This window comes from Coccinella septempunctata, chromosome 2 (assembly GCF_907165205.1).
Source record: "Coccinella septempunctata chromosome 2, icCocSept1.1, whole genome shotgun sequence".
Classification (NCBI taxonomy): domain Eukaryota; kingdom Metazoa; phylum Arthropoda; class Insecta; order Coleoptera; family Coccinellidae; genus Coccinella; species Coccinella septempunctata.
Genome location: NC_058190.1, coordinates 29,891,336 through 29,909,817, shown reverse-complemented (window position 1 = coordinate 29,909,817; position 18,482 = coordinate 29,891,336). Strand labels below are relative to the sequence as shown.

Here is an 18,482-nt window from a genome sequence, read left to right as displayed (position 1 = left end):
AGCAGAATGAGAGAATTTTCAACTATAGTTTACATTTGAAAAATCGGAAATCCCTGTCGTATCTCGAAAATGACTGGATGAAAAAATTTAATGATATCATATTCGAATTCTTCATAAAAAAGTGCCTGTAGAATGTAACAACGGATTTCGAATACGAGTTCAAATAAAAGAGTTATTCAGCTTCATTGAAAATGACAATTTCTCAATTTTCGTTCATAACTCAAAATCTATGAACGTTAGGCTGGATCTGTTTTCAGTTTTGGATTAGTCAAGAAAAAAGAGCTCGAGAATGTGTCCTCCGTTTTCTTCTAGCTGCTATAGTTCTCGAGATCCCCTCAGTAGACAACGAATTTTGCCCACCCTGTACATACAAATCTAGAAGATTGGCTATATCATACAACGGAAAAGTATTCAGATTTTCAGTACAACTGTTTTTTAGAACTTCACGGCTTCTACAAGAATGGGTTCCACGAAAACTTTTCTAACAACACGATGTCAAAAACTGAGTTTGAGCTTTTGTATGAAAATAGCAAAATAAGATACGAACTTTCGAACTCAAAATAGGGAGATTGAGTGTGGATTATAGTACATGGGACTGGGACTATATAGTCAATTCAAGAATTATTGACATCCAAGAGACCTGAAAAGTCTAGATGCAGCTATATCTGGTCACAAAATATCTCCAATAATTTATGTAGTTTCAATCATAGAACTAAAATAAATATATTAATATACAGGGTGTCTGTAAACAAATGCGAAGGACTTAGGGGGATTATTCCTTGATGAAAATAAGCAGGGGTAGTTCTTATAAATTTTTTTCGAAATCGACCTGGCTTCCAAAATACAGTCTTTGGAAGGCGATGACGAGTTAACAGTTTTCAATTTTTTTTACGGATTCTAAGAGTCATAAAACTATACATAATATGAAGCACTAAGTAGATGTTACTCACACATTTTTTTAGATTTCATAACTTCAGTATTAGGGGTTGAAAATAGCAACCCCTTATGATTGTCCTTCAATAATTGTTTTCGTGAGATAGATTTCCAAAAAATAAAATTCTGTTATGGTTTTTCATTCAATTCTGGTTAAAAAAAAGTCTCCTGCAAGTCTCCTTCTGGACTGTTCTAGGACTTACTTCTTCGTGTTAGGGTTTTGTTAGGATCATCCTGGGGGTGATCCTAGAACTATCCAAATTCATTACCTGAGCTGATCTGGGATATTTTCGACGCATGTCCATGAAAGAGAATTTGTTGATAACAACCTAACCTAATCTTAATTTTTGGACAGGTAATCTGAAGATTAACCAAGTTTTGTTTTTAAAAGTTCTAATTGTGTTCTATTTATTTTTATTCTTCTGTTTTCATTAATTTTGCGAATTATGGAGTTCATTCATTCGGTTGATAATAATAGTTCTTCATCGTCCTCTTCGAACAGTGATGAAGAGTTCCTTGCCGAATTTGATAAAAATATCGTACCAAACTTGTTAATTCCTAAAATTTTATTAGAACTAATACTAGCCCAAAAATGATGGTTACGTTGTGGAGACAGTACCATTATATTCAAATATACAAAACTTCAATAAGACAATTTCAACAAAAGAGTTTTAACAAAAAAATTTCAACAAGATATTTTCAACATAAGAGTTTTAACAAAATAATTTCAACTAATAAGCCCAACGATCTTTTTTTCGGTGGATCCATCTTTTACCACCAAATCAATAAAAAAGTCAAAAGCGAAAATAAGATAATCAATCAAATCAACCCGATTTATACACTGTAGTGATGTTTGTTTACCCCCGGCCGTCCAGTTTCAAGAACGACTGAACGCATGAGGAACATGCGCACCGTCGTAAAGAGAATATCGGTTCATTTTCATCGTTGGCGGTGGTTTTTCTGAGCCAATTTTCTTGGCCGGCCATTTTGAACTTGAAAAATGAGGAATATGCGCCTCATCGTAGACTGAATAATTCATTTTGATCTGTAGTATGAACAAAAAATTATGTTAGGGATATATGAGTCATCCTTCTGGAGAAGGAATCCTTAAAAAATTCTGAATAGAGAAAAATCGGTTCATTTGATCGTTGAAGGTGGCGTTCTAGGGCTGTCAGAATGAAAACAATTTTTTTTTAGTACATTCTGATTTCTGACACATACCTCTATCCACCAATTTTCTTGGCTGGCCATTCTGAACTTGAAAAATGAGGAATAGGCGCTTCATCGTAGAATGAATAGTTCATTTTTACAATCGGAACTGTAATATGAACAAAAAAATTATGTTGATATGAATTAATAAGTGCATGATTTGAATTTCTTGTCTTCTTGTCTATAGTTAATTTTTCGGCTTAAAACAAGATAAGATCTGAAAATGGTTGGTGGATGCTTATCGAAAAGTTGCGAAGGGTAATCAACAATGATAAAAATAACCCAAAAAATCTTGAAATTTCTTTTTTAATCGAAATTTTTCAATGAAACGACGAATATTTGGAAGTGGTTCTGATTCATATAAATTTGTGGCAGGTATGTTGCAAACCTGAGGAAAGATTGTGATTGATTCATTATCATTTCAGGCTCCGGTAGTTTTATCAGACAGAAGCAGTATAAGGGAAAGACCGGAAGTTATCTGTCTTGTGTCATGGCGGAAACCACGTAATGACAGCAACGACATAACCATCACCGAACGTAGTTCCTGTTCAAGCTGTAACAATATCTACCTGCCAAATCCAACCAACAGAAAATGACAAAGAAACGTTTGTATTTTTCAGTATTCGACTGGGAATAGGAATTTTCCTGGGCATTTTGTGTGAGGTGAGTAGAATTAATCACAAAGTTTGTTATACGATGTGTCGACAATCGATTCATCAAATCTTTGTTCTACAAAGCAAATTTTTTATATATAAAAAGGCTAGCATTACAATTTTAAACATTTTAACAATAATTATAGCATGTATATGGGATATAGTTTTATCACAGGTAAGCGTAATGGGGTACCATACAATTCTGAATATGATACAAGAACTCAGGAAAAAACCCCAGTAAAATCCCTTTCTCCCAGTGAGTGTAGTGGATTGTAAGAGATGAAACTGTTTACAAAATAAACTGAAATATTCCATATTTAAGGGCATCTCGCACTGCAAAAATCTATATACATACGTATAACGCCCGTTGTTATATGTATAATATGTATATAGATATATGTATATTTTTTTATTAATAGTATGATCTTAAGTGCCAACCATCATCACTCAAAGTATTAACAGAAATACCATTACGTCGAGAAGGAGTAGATGCTGACCTTGGTTTCGGACTCATTCGACCTCATCAGAACAACAGAAGTCGGTACAGTGATGGAATACACCCAAGCGCCACCTGAAAGAAAACGAGGACCAACTCAATTGACTTACCAACTCTCACAGTGACGATGGCAGCATATATCTATTTGCTCAAATTCTCAAATTGCAGAACCATACCTACATTGCGGTAATCAAGCAAAGAGAATGCGCGGAAACCTCCGAATTCATGGCAGTTATCATTATGAGGCGCCCTTTGGGCCAAAACTGTTTCAACGAATTATTTATTTTTTTAGTCCAAATATTCATATATCCTCACCTAGAATAGTAAATATCACCTACATTGACAAATATATCAACTAGAATAATTTATATATTTTAAGACATACTTTTGATCCAAACGGCGTGAAATCCAAATATATTATAATTTGAACTATTTCATGTCGCCAGGAGATGGCGCAGACTAAGCGAGTTTCAAGAAAATAGATCATTCGGCAACCCTGTGAAACGAGGTCAGTAGTACGGAAAGTGTCTTTTAGATAGCACTAGCACCGGTACTGTTATCGTTATGCAGATAGCTAATAGCTCTTCTACAAAGAGTAACAGTTGGGCTGCGCCCCAAACCGTGATAAAAGCACTTATTTAAAACGCCGAAAGCGTAGCGTACTAGAAACTGAAGGTTTCCATTTTTAAAAGGCTATTTTGGAATTTCGAAACGAGTACTTTACAATTTCAATTTCCGTAAAGCAAACTATACTTTCAATAGCTCGAATACAAAACATATATACGCGCGTAAATTCTAGACGCGTTGTTTATTTCGCACCCTCTCAAGCATAGACAAACTCAAGGCAAGAAGTTGTCTCTATTCCTGAGATTGTTTTGAGTGATTTTCAGCATCATTTTCAGATAATAATAATAATAATGTCTAATATTGTATCGATGGATGATTTTTTCAGGGAAGTGATTGATTGCTATCAATATTTGTCAAATCTCGCATCTATAGCGGAGAAATAGATATATTGAATTTGCAGCACCAAAAAATTGAAAATTATTGTCGAATTTTCAACATTTTTATCGGGGCAGCTACAGATAATGTCCTGAAAGATATTTCGATTCCTATTTATCAGGAATTATGGAATCTTTACCAACACATAGAATCGAAATTAAATGAATCAGATCACAATTTATATGTACGTTATGTGCAAAGAAATGGTTTTGTCCTAGGTACGATATAAATCAAGAAAAAATATGTTTTCGAGAGGTTCAGGACTTTAATCGTATTTTTAGTGTATCTAGGAGAACACTATACCGTCATAGACAATTAATGTGCACTCCTGAAGCCCGAAAAACAATCAGTGATGAGGAAATTTATATTTTTCAGTTGTTTGACAGGAAAAAGGTCAAGTTTATAGAACAAAAACCACTTCTTAAAACAATGCCGACCTATTTTTCAAGATGCATCTTATTTCATTCAAGTTTGTTGTTGTCATCAGATGAATTTTAAACAACTAACTTGAATAAAATAAGATGCATCCTGAAAAATAATGATTACCCCGCCAAAATCATTGTTAACATAACAAAAAACATGAATTTTGAATTTGTTTTGTATTCGAGCTTGCTTTACGGAAACTGAAATAGCAAAGTACTCGTTTCGAAATTCCAAAATAGTCTACTAAAAAGGGAAACCTCCCGTTTCCAGTACGCTACGCTTTCGGCATTTAAATAAGTGCTTTCATCACCGTTTGGGATGCACCCCAACTGTTACTCTTTGTAGAACACAGATTACTCTGTCTCTGTAATCTGTGTTGTAGAAGAGCTATCAGCTATCTGCATAACGATAACAGTACCGCTGCTAGTGCTATCTATAAGCCACTTTCCTTACTACTGACCTCGTCTGACAGGGTTGCCGAATGATCTATTTTCTTGAACCTCGCATAGGCTGCGCCATCTCCTGGCGACATAAAATAGTTCAAATTATAATATATTTGGATTTCACGCCGTTTGGGTCAAAAGTATGTTTCAAAATATATAAATTATTTTAGTTGATATATTTGTCAATGTAGGTGATATTTACTATTCTGGGTGAGGATATATGTATATTTGGACTAAAAAAATAAATAATTCGTTGAAACACTTTTGGCCCAAACGGCGCCTCATATATCATTATCCCAGGCATCGGAATCGTAAATGAATAACACCTTCAGAGTCACTTAATCGTCTTAGGCCCGGTACTTTCACATGCGAATAAATAAATTTATTCGATAGATAAGTCTTATTCGTAGGATAACTGAAAATGCAGTCTTTTCACTTTCAGATAGTGTTATTCATCGAATAAATCTGTCATTGAAACTTAATCATTTGTCATAGATCGAATGTCGGTACGTCATTATTGGTTGAATTTTTTTTAATTCTTGATGTATGGTTATTTTTTGTGTGATTTTCACGAAATATTTACTTTTAAGTTGGAATCATGGCAATTTCTACAATGCGGTGTCTTATTTCACATTAATCAGTGAAAAGTAGTGTACCGTGTTTTCATAGAATTGTTATTCGTCAAATAATTTCATCTGAAAGCACCGAAATAAGGTATCCTTCAGATAGGAAATTATTTGACGGATACGTACAGTTATCTGTGGATACTTATTGACAGTGAATAAAATTTATTCGAAGGTGAAAGTACCGGGCCTTAGTAAACCAACGGAAGTGTTGTTCACACTAAAACAGCTCAAGCTGGAGTATTTTGGTCACATCCTAAGGAATGAAAAGTACCTATCGTTAAAACTGATCATATAGGGAAAGATCGAAGGACGAAGGGGTGCTAGTAGCTATCCTGATTTCAAAATTTGAGAGAAGAGTGAGCACCACTAACCAACGTCGGCAAAGTTCAGATAGCGCTGATGATTTCCAACGTCCGCCGAGGACAGGGCACGAGAAGAAGAAGATTAAGATAGGTGAATAATACAAGCATCTACTGTTTCTGGATGCAATGGTACTTCTCTAAATTGTGGTTCGTTAGTTCGATTAAGATAGTAAAATTTGTTGATTTTATATCTACAGGTATTATGTATCTCAGTAGATTTCGTTTATTGTTCACCTGCCTTAATTTTATGATTTTTCTATTTACCAGCGTCGGTGCACCAAACATCAAACAAAACTCGATCGATTTGTCTGTCGTGCATTCCCATCGTTATAGGAAGTTCTGGACGAGATAATATTCAACAAGATAGTTTTTCAGAATTTCTATCGCAATAGTTTCTTCAAGAGGGTTTCGTTAATGTACGAGGATATATTGAAAAATTCTTAGCCTACTATAGAACCAAACAAAATTTCAATGTCAGAATATTTTATTACTCAACATATTCTCCTCTTAATTGGATACATTTATTACAGCGAACCCGCAACGTCTCTAGACCTTTCAAAAAAATTTTTCTTCTCGCTCTGCAAACCAGACCTTAACAGCTTTTATTACCTACTCGTTGGAAGAAAATTTACCACCTTTTAAACTTTTTTTCAGTTCAGGAAAGAGATAATAGTCGGATGGAGCCAAATCTGGTGAATAAGGGGGTGTTCTAGTAATTAAAACCCTAAATCATAATTTTTTTGCATGGCAACATGAGATTTGTGTGCAGGGGCGTTGTCCTGCAAAAACAAAACATCTTTGGATAGCTTTCCGCGTCTTTTCTCTTTAATGTCAGTAATGTCGAATCGTAATCTCCCTCATCCAAAAAATCATTAATGATTACTCCATGGCAATCCCAAAAAACTGAAGCATGTACTTTTCCAGCAGATTTTTGGACACAAAACTTCTAAGGTCTTGGAGAGCAATCGCCATTCCATCGATTGTTGCTTTGTTTCTGGATCCTAGAAATGTACCGAAGTCTCGTCTCATCCACAGTAACAATTCGGTGTAAGAAGTCTATATCGTTTTCAAATCGACCACAGAGTCCACAGAACGAACGCGATGCTTCTACCTTTGCGCACGCTTTTGGTCATCATTCAAACATTTGGGGATCCATTTTGCAGCAATTTTTCTCATGCCAAATTGACGTGAAGTATATGATGAACGCGTTCGTATGAAATATTCAGTGCTTCAGATATCCCTTTTAGCCCAATTCGACGGTCTGATGAAATCATGTCATGAACTGCATCGATATTTTCGGGGACTGACAAAGAAACTGACCTTCGGTCATCATCTTCAATGGAAAATTTACCTCTTTTTAAGCTTGCAGTCCAATTTTTCGCGGTCGCATACGAAGGACACCAAGGGTATTAAGCATATCTTCGTAAATCTGCTTACATCTCAACCCTTTTAAATACAGGTACATGATGATGGCTCGATACTCCAATTTTTCGATTTTCACAATTTCGGTGGACATCTTCTTTCCTTTAATTCATTGCTCTGGTTTACTTTTTGGACCTCAAACTTCACACTAAAACCTCTAATGAGTTTTTCGTTGCTATAGTAACGCAATATTTTTTTATGCATGGAACTGGTCTAGGCTAACTAGATATCAATACATCCTCGTATTAGGGATATTATACTGAATTTATGTGTGTCAATTGAAGATTTGTTCAGAATTGCTCCAATAGTTGTTCCGACAATGATCTCATGCTCATGCTATATCGGATCGTACATGAAAATCTCCTCTTCTACTGATGATATCGAATTTCATTTCTCAGAACGCATTTAAGTTTGTAAATTTACATTTTAAGATTTGTTTCCAAAATTTTTTATGGGAATGATCTCATTCTCTTGTTACAATCGACAATGCAAATTTTTTCGTATACTGGAGATATTGAACTAAAATTTCCCAAAATGTATCTGAAATTGAGGAATATCCTATAGTTGAAGATTCGGTTTGAATTTCTTCACCAGTTATCTTATATTTCGTTGACTCCTCTTCGTAATGGGGATATTGAAATGCATCCCAAATTAAAAACTAACTAAGTATTCAATTGCTCTGAATTTCTCCAACAGTTATTTAGAAAATACATAATCTCGCACTTCGTGTTGTACTGGAGATATCATAATGCATCTTAAATTAAGAACTACACATTAGAACTCAATACGATTGTCACAAAGATGAGTTTTCAAACCACGACACGTGTTTCGCTATCAGAATAGCATCTTCAGGTGGTTGAAGGTAAACTGATGAAAATTTCATTGTGATAACGAAACACGTGTGTCGTCGTGGTTTGAAACTCATTCTTGTGAAAATCGATAATCTGTTTTAAGTTCAATTATGGATTTTCATCAAGTATGGACCATATCAACTACACATTATTTATTTGGTCTGAAATTCTTCAATAGTTGTTCAGGAAATGATCTCATACTTTGTCGGATGTACCATGAAAATCTACCCTCATACTGGGTATGATAACGAACTTGATTTCACAAAACGAGTCTCAATATGAAAACTAGAGAACATTTGTAAATTTGGTTTGAATAACTCCAACATTTAAAAAAGAAAATGATCTCTACTGTGTCTAATAGACAATAAATGCAAATCTCCTCTGGAGGTATCGAACTAAATTTCTCGAAACGTATATGAATTTGAGAACCATGCGATATTTGAATATTTTGTTTGAGTTGCCAGGGGCGGATGGGAAAATTCCCGGTGGGCCGGTCGATTGTTGGACAGAGGGCTGGTCAGTTCGTACAATTTTTCTTGTCTTCGGCTGAACATGTTTTATGTCGATAACTTTATTTTTACAAATCTTGAAAACCAATTCAAAATCAATGTTGTGAAAACTACTAAGAAATATATGGTTCAATAAGTTTTGAAAATAATACTGATAAAAGAAAATTATTCCTGAACAACTGACATAAACAGGGTGACTTGAAACGTAACAAAAAACACTAGACTTAGTATTTGAAGATGCATAAATTGCAATTCAATTATGTGAAACAAAAATCTCCGAAAAAGGGTTGAGAATATTGAGCAAAAATACATTTTCTAACAGGATAGGTCCCTGCTTTGAGATCTAGCGCCTTCTATAATCTACACTGAAACGAGTTATATTAGTATTCTTATTTCTCAACAAAAAACCCCTACAACTAAATTGTCTTGTTTCTACTCTCAAAATTATCATTATTATCAATTTTGTTTTTTCCACATCCCGAAACTAGCAATAACATAAGGAGTGTTTAGCTTAATGGCCATATAATTAGTTGCAATATCAATGGTTTCTTGATTATATTTTAGTTTTGAATAACCCTGTATGAGTATGTTCCTTCAAAATTTACGTAAGTAGGTATACAGTATGTGTTTCACTTGAGCGGGTCACTGGATTTTATACCTCATTCGTTGAGAAAAATCTTGAAGTGAACAATCAATATGATGATATTTTAAGATAAATCGAAATATGATATCTGAAGAACTATCTAACATAAGCATGAAAACTGGAAAGGTATTATGGTAAAAAACCATTTTTGAAATTAGAAAAATTCTTCAGAGACGACTGGCTTAGAAATTAATGGTACATAGAGACTATTTCTAGCCTTTTTTTCATTTAAGATTTCACCAATTTCATTCAAAATTACCCTGAGGAAATTTGAAATCGAAATTCGAAAACCATGCATCCATGTTGCGTATGGTTCAAAAAATACTTCATGTCAAATGTGAGAAAATGGATAAAACTTATTTGACAAATTTTATTTTTTCAACCATACCTATACACAACATGTATACGTTTTCTGTTGATGCTACTTACTCAGATTTGTTTTGAATGAGATGGATTTAAATAAATATAAAACATTAGGAATATATTCATGCAGTTTGTAAATGAGTAGTTAATTTGAGGGTTGATTTTTAGCCAAAAAACAGTGGGTCTTTCGATTATTGGTTACGTCCATATTATAAACATTAAAATAATTTTCGCAGGAATTTGGACAAATTTTTATTCGTTATCCTTTTAGTACATCGCCAACGTTTCGAATCGGTTGTGATTCTTTCTCAAGGCTGGAATGTCAAAATAAAACTAGAAACAGATAAAAAGGACCTAGAGACGATCTACCACTCACCTCGTATTTCATCGGATTGAATATCGTCAATTTTATTAAAATAATTGTATAAGTATCTCGAATTAAATTTCATTTAATCTTCAAGTGGTTCATGTGTTGTTAACACGACATGGGTAAACAGAATCGTCTCACGGTACGTTCCACAAATCGCAATGAGTGACATGGAGATGACATTCAACTCTCCCATAAAACATTATATATGTTCGTTAAAATATCACATCTCGGGTAAAAAACAATAAGGTAAAAACAACAATGGTAATATACAACTTAAAAACTAAATCAAAACATTTTGTTCTTGGTGGATGCACCTTAGACACATTCAAATGACTTTCACCATAAAATACCAAAATGAACAAACAACACAAACATCGAGGCTCCGAAAGCTCTCAGTTGTATCCATAATTAAGAACCACCATTTTGAGTCACTGAACCCCAGCATTGCCCAATATAAGACCATCATACACCAAACTGAGATGTTGGACGTCTTCCCTATAGTTTACTGTGTTGTTGGACCTTATGTGAACCATTTCGCTAATTAGTCGTCTACCGTAGATAGGTTCGTAATCCAGAACTGTGACCTCCGAGAAGTTGAATTTATGTCCTTCAGCATGAACGTGTGCAGCGAGAGCCGTTCCCTGTGTTATGTGAGATTTTTCTGCATCATTTTTATGTTGTCTTATCCTCTCCTGTAGTAGTTGTTTTGTCTGGCCTATGTAGCATTTTGTGCAGTTATTGCATTCTATTTTATAAACAATTTCTGATTGCTGTAAAATTGGTGTTCTTTCTTTTAGTTTTGTGTAAAATTTCATCTTATTATTGAGAACATTATAGAATGCTGCAGCACCATTGTATTCGCGGAAAATTCTTTCAATCTTATATGACAATGTAGGATAAAATACTAGTTTGAAATATTTTTTAGTTGTTATATGTTGTGATGTTAATGTGCTCTGTGATGTGCTCACCGTCTCTACGTCTGTGTCGATGTTCGATCTGATAGTACGTTTCGCTCTATTGTAGATGTTTATACAGGTTTTTATGTAGTATGTTGGATAGTTGTTCTGTTTCAGGATTTCAGTCACTTTATTCAAGTTATTTATTCTATATTCCTCATCGCTCAGAGAAATCGCTCTATTTATCAAATTTCCTGCTATATTCCTCTTTTGCGAGAAGCTGTGATTGGAATGGAAATTTACGCAGAGAGTCAAAACCGAAAATATTAAAAAGCTCGATAGACTAATTGTAGACCAGAGACACCCTGTGGGTGCTATACAGTCAGACCGATTCGTGAACAATTACACCGACGTCGCGATTCCTGAAGAAGTTAAACTAATTTTGGGACTCGGACCGAAACATGGGATTATACCTGATCACATTCCAAAACTTCAACTAATCAAAGATATAGAAAATTTCACACAAACAACGTTTCAAGATGAGGATGAGAGAAACCAGGTCAGAGGAAGATGCGTTGGAATAATCAACAACTTCGTGAGAATGAACCGACAACCCAAAGACCCATTCAGACAACACTTTATACGAACTGGAAGATTCATCAAGGAACACCCGGAAATAATCATAGGAAACTCAGATAAAGGTAACACCACGGTAATAATGTATAAAGACGAATATGTTACAGAGGCTAAAAAAATGCTGAATGATGGAGCAACATACAGGGCATTACCATCTGACCCAACCAAAAGAATCCAGAACAAAATTAATAATTACTTAAAACTACTTAAGAAAGACTCGATCATAACAGAATCACAGTACAAGATGCTAATATCGTATAATAATGTAGCACCGAAAATATACTTCCTTAGGAAAACCCATAAAAGAGAAGTAAAATTAAGACCTGTAGTTAGTAGCATAAAATCTCCCAGCTACAAAATTGCAAAGTTCCTACACGAAATACTCAGTGATGTTCTATCAACCTCTGTGTTCGATGTTAAAAACTCATTCATGTTGGTTGAAGAACTGAAATCAACAGTAGTACCGGATGGTTATGAATTAGTGTCACTGGATGTAATTTCTTTGTTTACAAACATTCCGAAAGAATTGGTCATCAAAACAATCAAAGATCAATGGCACTATATTAAAAACTTCACGAATTTGAGAAGGAAAGAATTTGTTTATCTTGTAGATTTATGTTTTGAAGGAGGGTACTTTGTTTTTGAGGGTGTTTTCTATGATAAAATAGAGGGTACAGCAATGGGTTCCCCGGCGAGCTCGACATTTGCGAAATTAGTTATGCTCGCTTTGTTTACGTATGTGATATCAAAGTTGAATTTCCATATCCCTCTAATAAAACTCTATGTTGATGATACATTACTATTGATACCTAAAGAAAAAATTGAAGAGACTCTGAACGTTTTTAACTCATTCCACCAGAAAATAAGGTTTACCCTAGAAAGAGAAAGGAACCGGAGTATCCCATTTTTGGACATATTAATCATCAGAGAGAAAAATAGATTGAAAACAAATTGGTACACGAAGCCGATCAACACGGGTAGGTGCGTAAATTTCCATTCCAATCACAGCTTCTCGCAAAAGAGGAATATAGCAGGAAATTTGATAAATAGAGCGATTTCTCTGAGCGATGAGGAATATAGAATAAATAACTTGAATAAAGTGACTGAAATCCTGAAACAGAACAACTATCCAACATACTACATAAAAACCTGTATAAACATCTACAATAGAGCGAAACGTACTATCAGATCGAACATCGACACAGACGTAGAGACGGTGAGCACATCACAGAGCACATTAACATCACAACATATAACAACTAAAAAATATTTCAAACTAGTATTTTATCCTACATTGTCATATAAGATTGAAAGAATTTTCCGCGAATACAATGGTGCTGCAGCATTCTATAATGTTCTCAATAATAAGATGAAATTTTACACAAAACTAAAAGAAAGAACACCAATTTTACAGCAATCAGAAATTGTTTATAAAATAGAATGCAATAACTGCACAAAATGCTACATAGGCCAGACAAAACAACTACTACAGGAGAGGATAAGACAACATAAAAATGATGCAGAAAAATCTCACATAACACAGGGAACGGCTCTCGCTGCACACGTTCATGCTGAAGGACATAAATTCAACTTCTCGGAGGTCACAGTTCTGGATTACGAACCTATCTACGGTAGACGACTAATTAGCGAAATGGTTCACATAAGGTCCAACAACACAGTAAACTATAGGGAAGACGTCCAACATCTCAGTTTGGTGTATGATGGTCTTATATTGGGCAATGCTGGGGTTCAGTGACTCAAAATGGTGGTTCTTAATTATGGATACAACTGAGAGCTTTCGGAGCCTCGATGTTTGTGTTGTTTGTTCATTTTGGTATTTTATGGTGAAAGTCATTTGAATGTGTCTAAGGTGCATCCACCAAGAACAAAATGTTTTGATTTAGTTTTTAAGTTGTATATTACCATTGTTGTTTTTACCTTATTGTTTTTTACCCGAGATGTGATATTTTAACGAACATATATAATGTTTTATGGGAGAGTTGAATGTCATCTCCATGTCACTCATTGCGATTTGTGGAACGTACCGTGAGACGATTCTGTTTACCCATGTCGTGTTAACAACACATGAACCACTTGAAGATTAAATGAAATTTAATTCGAGATACTTATACAATTATTTTAATAAAATTGACGATATTCAATCCGATGAAATACGAGGTGAGTGGTAGATCGTCTCTAGGTCCTTTTTATCTGTTTCTAGTTTTATTTTGACATTCCAGCCTTGAGAAAGAATCACAACCGATTCGAAACGTTGGCGATGTACTAAAAGGATAACGAATAAAAATTTGTCCAAATTCCTGCGAAAATATTTTAGTGGGTCTTTCATTTTTTTTGAGCAGCCCCTGCTTATAAACAGCCCCCTGAAGAGTGAAGATGGCATATGAAAAGAAATGGTTAATTTTTTTCTAAGAAAGTGGAAAACGGACAGAAATCAAATTGAGTAGTGGTGTTTCCCTATAATTTCAGCATGATATCCCCCAACTAGGTAAAAACTGTCACATAAAGCAGGAAATGACGAGAGATCTTATTTGTTCAAAATAAATCAAGCTATCAAAAATTAATTTCTCAAAAGTATTACTTGAATACGAAACGTCTTTCTACCCCTCACAATTATATGGAAATATCACCTAATGTTTTCATTGCCTTCTCGCTACCACAAAATGTCAGCTCAATTTTTTGACAGTTTTCTGAATTGTAAAAAAAAATTAAAAATTGCTTTTCAGATGCCAACCTTAGGGGCTGCTCATTAAAAAGTCTTTTTCATTCTAGCTACTCCGCTGAACCCCCACCTTAAAACTACTTTTTTCGTTCTTGAAGTGGGCCGGTCTGCAAGAAAATTCCCGGGACGGTTCGAGGTAGCCCATCCGCCCCTGTGAGTTGCTCAAATTTTGCATTATCCTCATACCTCTAGAAACTATTCGAGCTAAAAGGTGCATCATCTGCTCGTTCGTAATACTCCGTTTTGAATTAATTTCCGTTCCGGAGATCTCTATAAACTTACTCTTACCGGTCCCAAGTCTACGAAGGCGTAGAAGGATCACGTAGTTATTCCATTTTGAATCCCGAGACTCCAATAAAGTTGGTAATCTCGAGAGACATCTAAACTCGGATTCAATTATCAACATATGCCTATAAAATCTGTTATGAGATATAATAGAAATATCTCGAAAATAAACAGACTTGAATGTAATAATTCCTTTCCTTCCAAAAAAGCAAAAAAAGAGCCCCCGGTTTTACAAAGCTTGATCGGGAAATCAACGATTAATTGACGGATAAACATCAATTTGTTTTCAACTAATAATTATGTCATGAGCATTCAAAATATCGTTCTTTAATCAAATTATGATCTATAATATACAGAGTATTCCTAAATTGGAGTTATAATCGAAGAAGAGAAAAAAAAGTTCCATAAACATGGGATCGCACACATTTTTTTTTCGAGATACGCAGTGTTGAAATTTGAATTTTTGGATTGGTATCAAAACAAGACGTGAAAATACATTCATTATTAGAAATACCGAGTTTCATTTGATGCGTCAAAACTAACAATGAAATTATTAACGACAGCTTACTAACTGAATTTTTATGCCCATTCGGATATTTCAGAGGATTTCGAAAGTATCATTCAAAATTTTTTCTTAGAATCGGTAGCAAATACGACCAAACTACAGGGTGTACCAAGTTCGAGGGCCTATTAGAATTAGACATTTCTAGAGAACTGGACCTATTTGAAATCTGAAAATTTGTATTATGATATTGTTCGACATTATATACTGAGCTGAAATATTCTTGCAGCGTGAGCTGTTACAGTTATACAGGGAATGGAAATAAAATTAAAAAAATATATTTTTCTATTTTTTCGTTTTTGATATGATTCAGCATTCAATTTTCAATATATTTCTGTTCAAATCGTTGCATTCGTCCAAATGGTTTCATAATATTGAGGGAAAACTGAAAAAAAGAAAGATATGCTTATTCAGTATTATGTTCGGTATTCCTATTCTAAATGTCTTAAGCACAAAGCGTTTTCACGCTTTCCGAATTTCGAAAAACTAGCCACGGGCTGTTCCAAATGTTGTGCAAAAATGGGAATAAAGCTTCACCCATAACTTTCGGTTTTCAAATTAGAACCCTAATTTTTTATGATTGCGTTGGGTTCTGCGAAGAAAAATAATGACAGTATTCTAATATGTCAATGCTCTAAAAATGAATAATTTCTGAATTATTTAGGATTTTATTTTAGGAGCATAAACATGTTAAAACACTATCATTATTTTTATTCGCAGAACCCAACGCAATCATAAAAAGTTAGGGTTCTAATTTGAAAAACTAAAGTTATGGGCAAATCTTTATCGTCATTTGTGACACAAAATTTGAAACACCATGTGGCAAGTTTTTCGAAATTCAGAGAATGTACAATATTCCCACATTCTTCGACTTCAAAAATGTGATAACGGTTTGTGCTTGAGATATTCAGAATAGGAATATCGAACATAATACTTTTGAGTATTCAATTCAAGGTTAATACTCAAGGGGGGTTAATACTCAAGGATTAATACTGAATAAGCATATCTCCTTTTCTTTTCAGTTTTTCCCCAATATTTTGAAAACCATTAGGACAAATGCAACCATGTGAACAGAAATATATTCAGAATTGAATATTCTATCAGGAAAGGCAAAGTTAAAAAAAGTTTTTGGAAAAATTTACTTTCATTCCCTGTGATGAGGCCTTGGTTTATTTAATGTTAAAATGAATTTAATCCAAGAGACCTTAGCGATAATGAATTCAACCAATCAAAATTCAGCAGACTGTATGTGAAAAAAGATGAAATGCAAAAAATGTATGTATAAAAACCAGTTCAATGCCCAAATAGACCACTTACTTTTGACCTCTGGTATGATTCCTGGTGGGTTTTCTGGTACTCTTACGACATTTCTAGGTGAAATATTAGGAAGGCTTGAAAGGAAAAGTAAGGATTAAAGATGATAAGATATACCCACTGATACCAGAAACTGGAGAATAGATGTTGTCTCCTAAGCCTTCTTCAACAGTTCTAAATGAGCGTTGTAACACCACACTAATTGTGATTTCACAAAACTAATAAATTATAGTAATTAATTTTAGCGGCGGAAAAATCTAATGAAGCGAAAATAACAGCCATTTCATTCATAGATAGACGAATACTGAGAAGAAAAACAGACATATGTACATATGCGTAAATAACGCATATGGTCCTTTTAATTTATAAGTGAACTGAAAAATGTGAAATAATTATACGGGGCGCCAACACCCTGTATAACTGAAAGTGTTTATGCTTCAAGAATATTTTATCTCAGTAGATAATGTCGAACAATATCATAATCCACATTTTCAAATAAGTCCAGTTCTCCAGAAACGTCTAATCTAATAGGACCTCGAACTTGGTACACCCTGTATAAGAGACCTTAAAGTAAAGTATAACAACAAAGCTTCTCTTCATATTATTCAAATTGACAGTGGCTCACCTGGAGGAAAACAGGGACAGTGTTCCAGAAAAATCACCCTGTAGATTTGCTATCGAAATTGGCATGTCACATGGTGTGAACTACTAATTATAATACTTTAGCCAAATTTCACGTTGAGTATCTTGTGAAGTGTAGATAGATACTATAAGAGAAAAAATTGAGAGAAATTCTAACTTTAACATCCTGTATCTCGAAAACGAATCGTTCGCGGTCCCAAGTTAATGAAATTTTTTTTTATTCTCAAAATTACTCAAGAAATCTCCTCTTTTCGTTTGTACCTTCAATTTAGGAACACCTATTATATGTTCATTCAATGATTCTCTAATCTCTACATCTATTTCTATTCAATCATTAATCGGGCAATCAAAGTTTCATGAAACACACTATCAACGTTTATAATAGTTAAATAAATAACATTTTTTCCTCTACCCTGGTGTAAATTCAATCAGCAAACGAATACTAAAATCGAGTGTAGAAAAGTGTTACACTTTTTATGCAAACGAAAGGACCTTTTATTATGCGAAAAGGGCATCATGCATCATGGACTAAAAGGGTCACTAAAATTCTATAATTTTCATAGAAATAAATACTCATTCACCCACCACACAACATCTCATCTGACCCTCCCAGTCTCAAAAGCTGAATCCGACATTGTTATGCGATCAGATACATTTCATATGTAGATTTCCAAAGCAACTTTGTAACGAATTCGATTACAATAACACTCCTCGTTCAATTCAAATGCATGCATATATGCATGCATTCGAATTGTGCTCTTCGCTCAATTCAATTCGATAGAAAATAAGTAAGTAGTATGCGTATTGAACTACGGGTTTGGTCGTTAATGTCATTAAAGATTAGTGAAATTGAACAACCATGATTTTTACCTCGTACTGCATAGTTACAAATCATGGGACGAGAATATTTCCAGACGAATTGAAACGCTACATATTGAAATTTTTCACGAAGCATTATTATTTTTCAAATATCGTACCTATACAGGGTGAGTCTTTGACTCGTACAAATATTTTCAAAGAAGATCCTTGAGGTAAAAAAAAAACGCTTTTTTCTTATACCACTTTTTTCGATTCGGCCCTGATAGAAAGATATAGCCATTTC

At 34.2% G+C, this 18,482-nt stretch overlaps 2 protein-coding genes across 2 annotated transcripts in view; both read left to right on the top strand.

The window, feature by feature from the left end:
- LOC123308507 (gonadotropin-releasing hormone II receptor) overlaps positions 1-18,482 on the top strand; it is a 169,691-nt gene that overhangs the window by 137,652 nt on the left and 13,557 nt on the right. The window contains exon 8 of the mRNA XM_044891190.1: positions 2,568-2,805. Coding sequence (XP_044747125.1) covers positions 2,568-2,738 — 171 coding nt within the window. The 3' untranslated portion in view covers positions 2,739-2,805. The remainder of the gene's footprint in view (positions 1-2,567; positions 2,806-18,482) is intronic.
- On the top strand, positions 10,920-13,593 carry LOC123307130. The gene is made up of 2 exons (XM_044889348.1): positions 10,920-10,955; positions 11,509-13,593. The coding sequence occupies exons 1-2, from the start codon at positions 10,920-10,922 to the stop codon at positions 13,591-13,593; spliced, it is 2,121 nt and encodes a 706-aa protein (XP_044745283.1).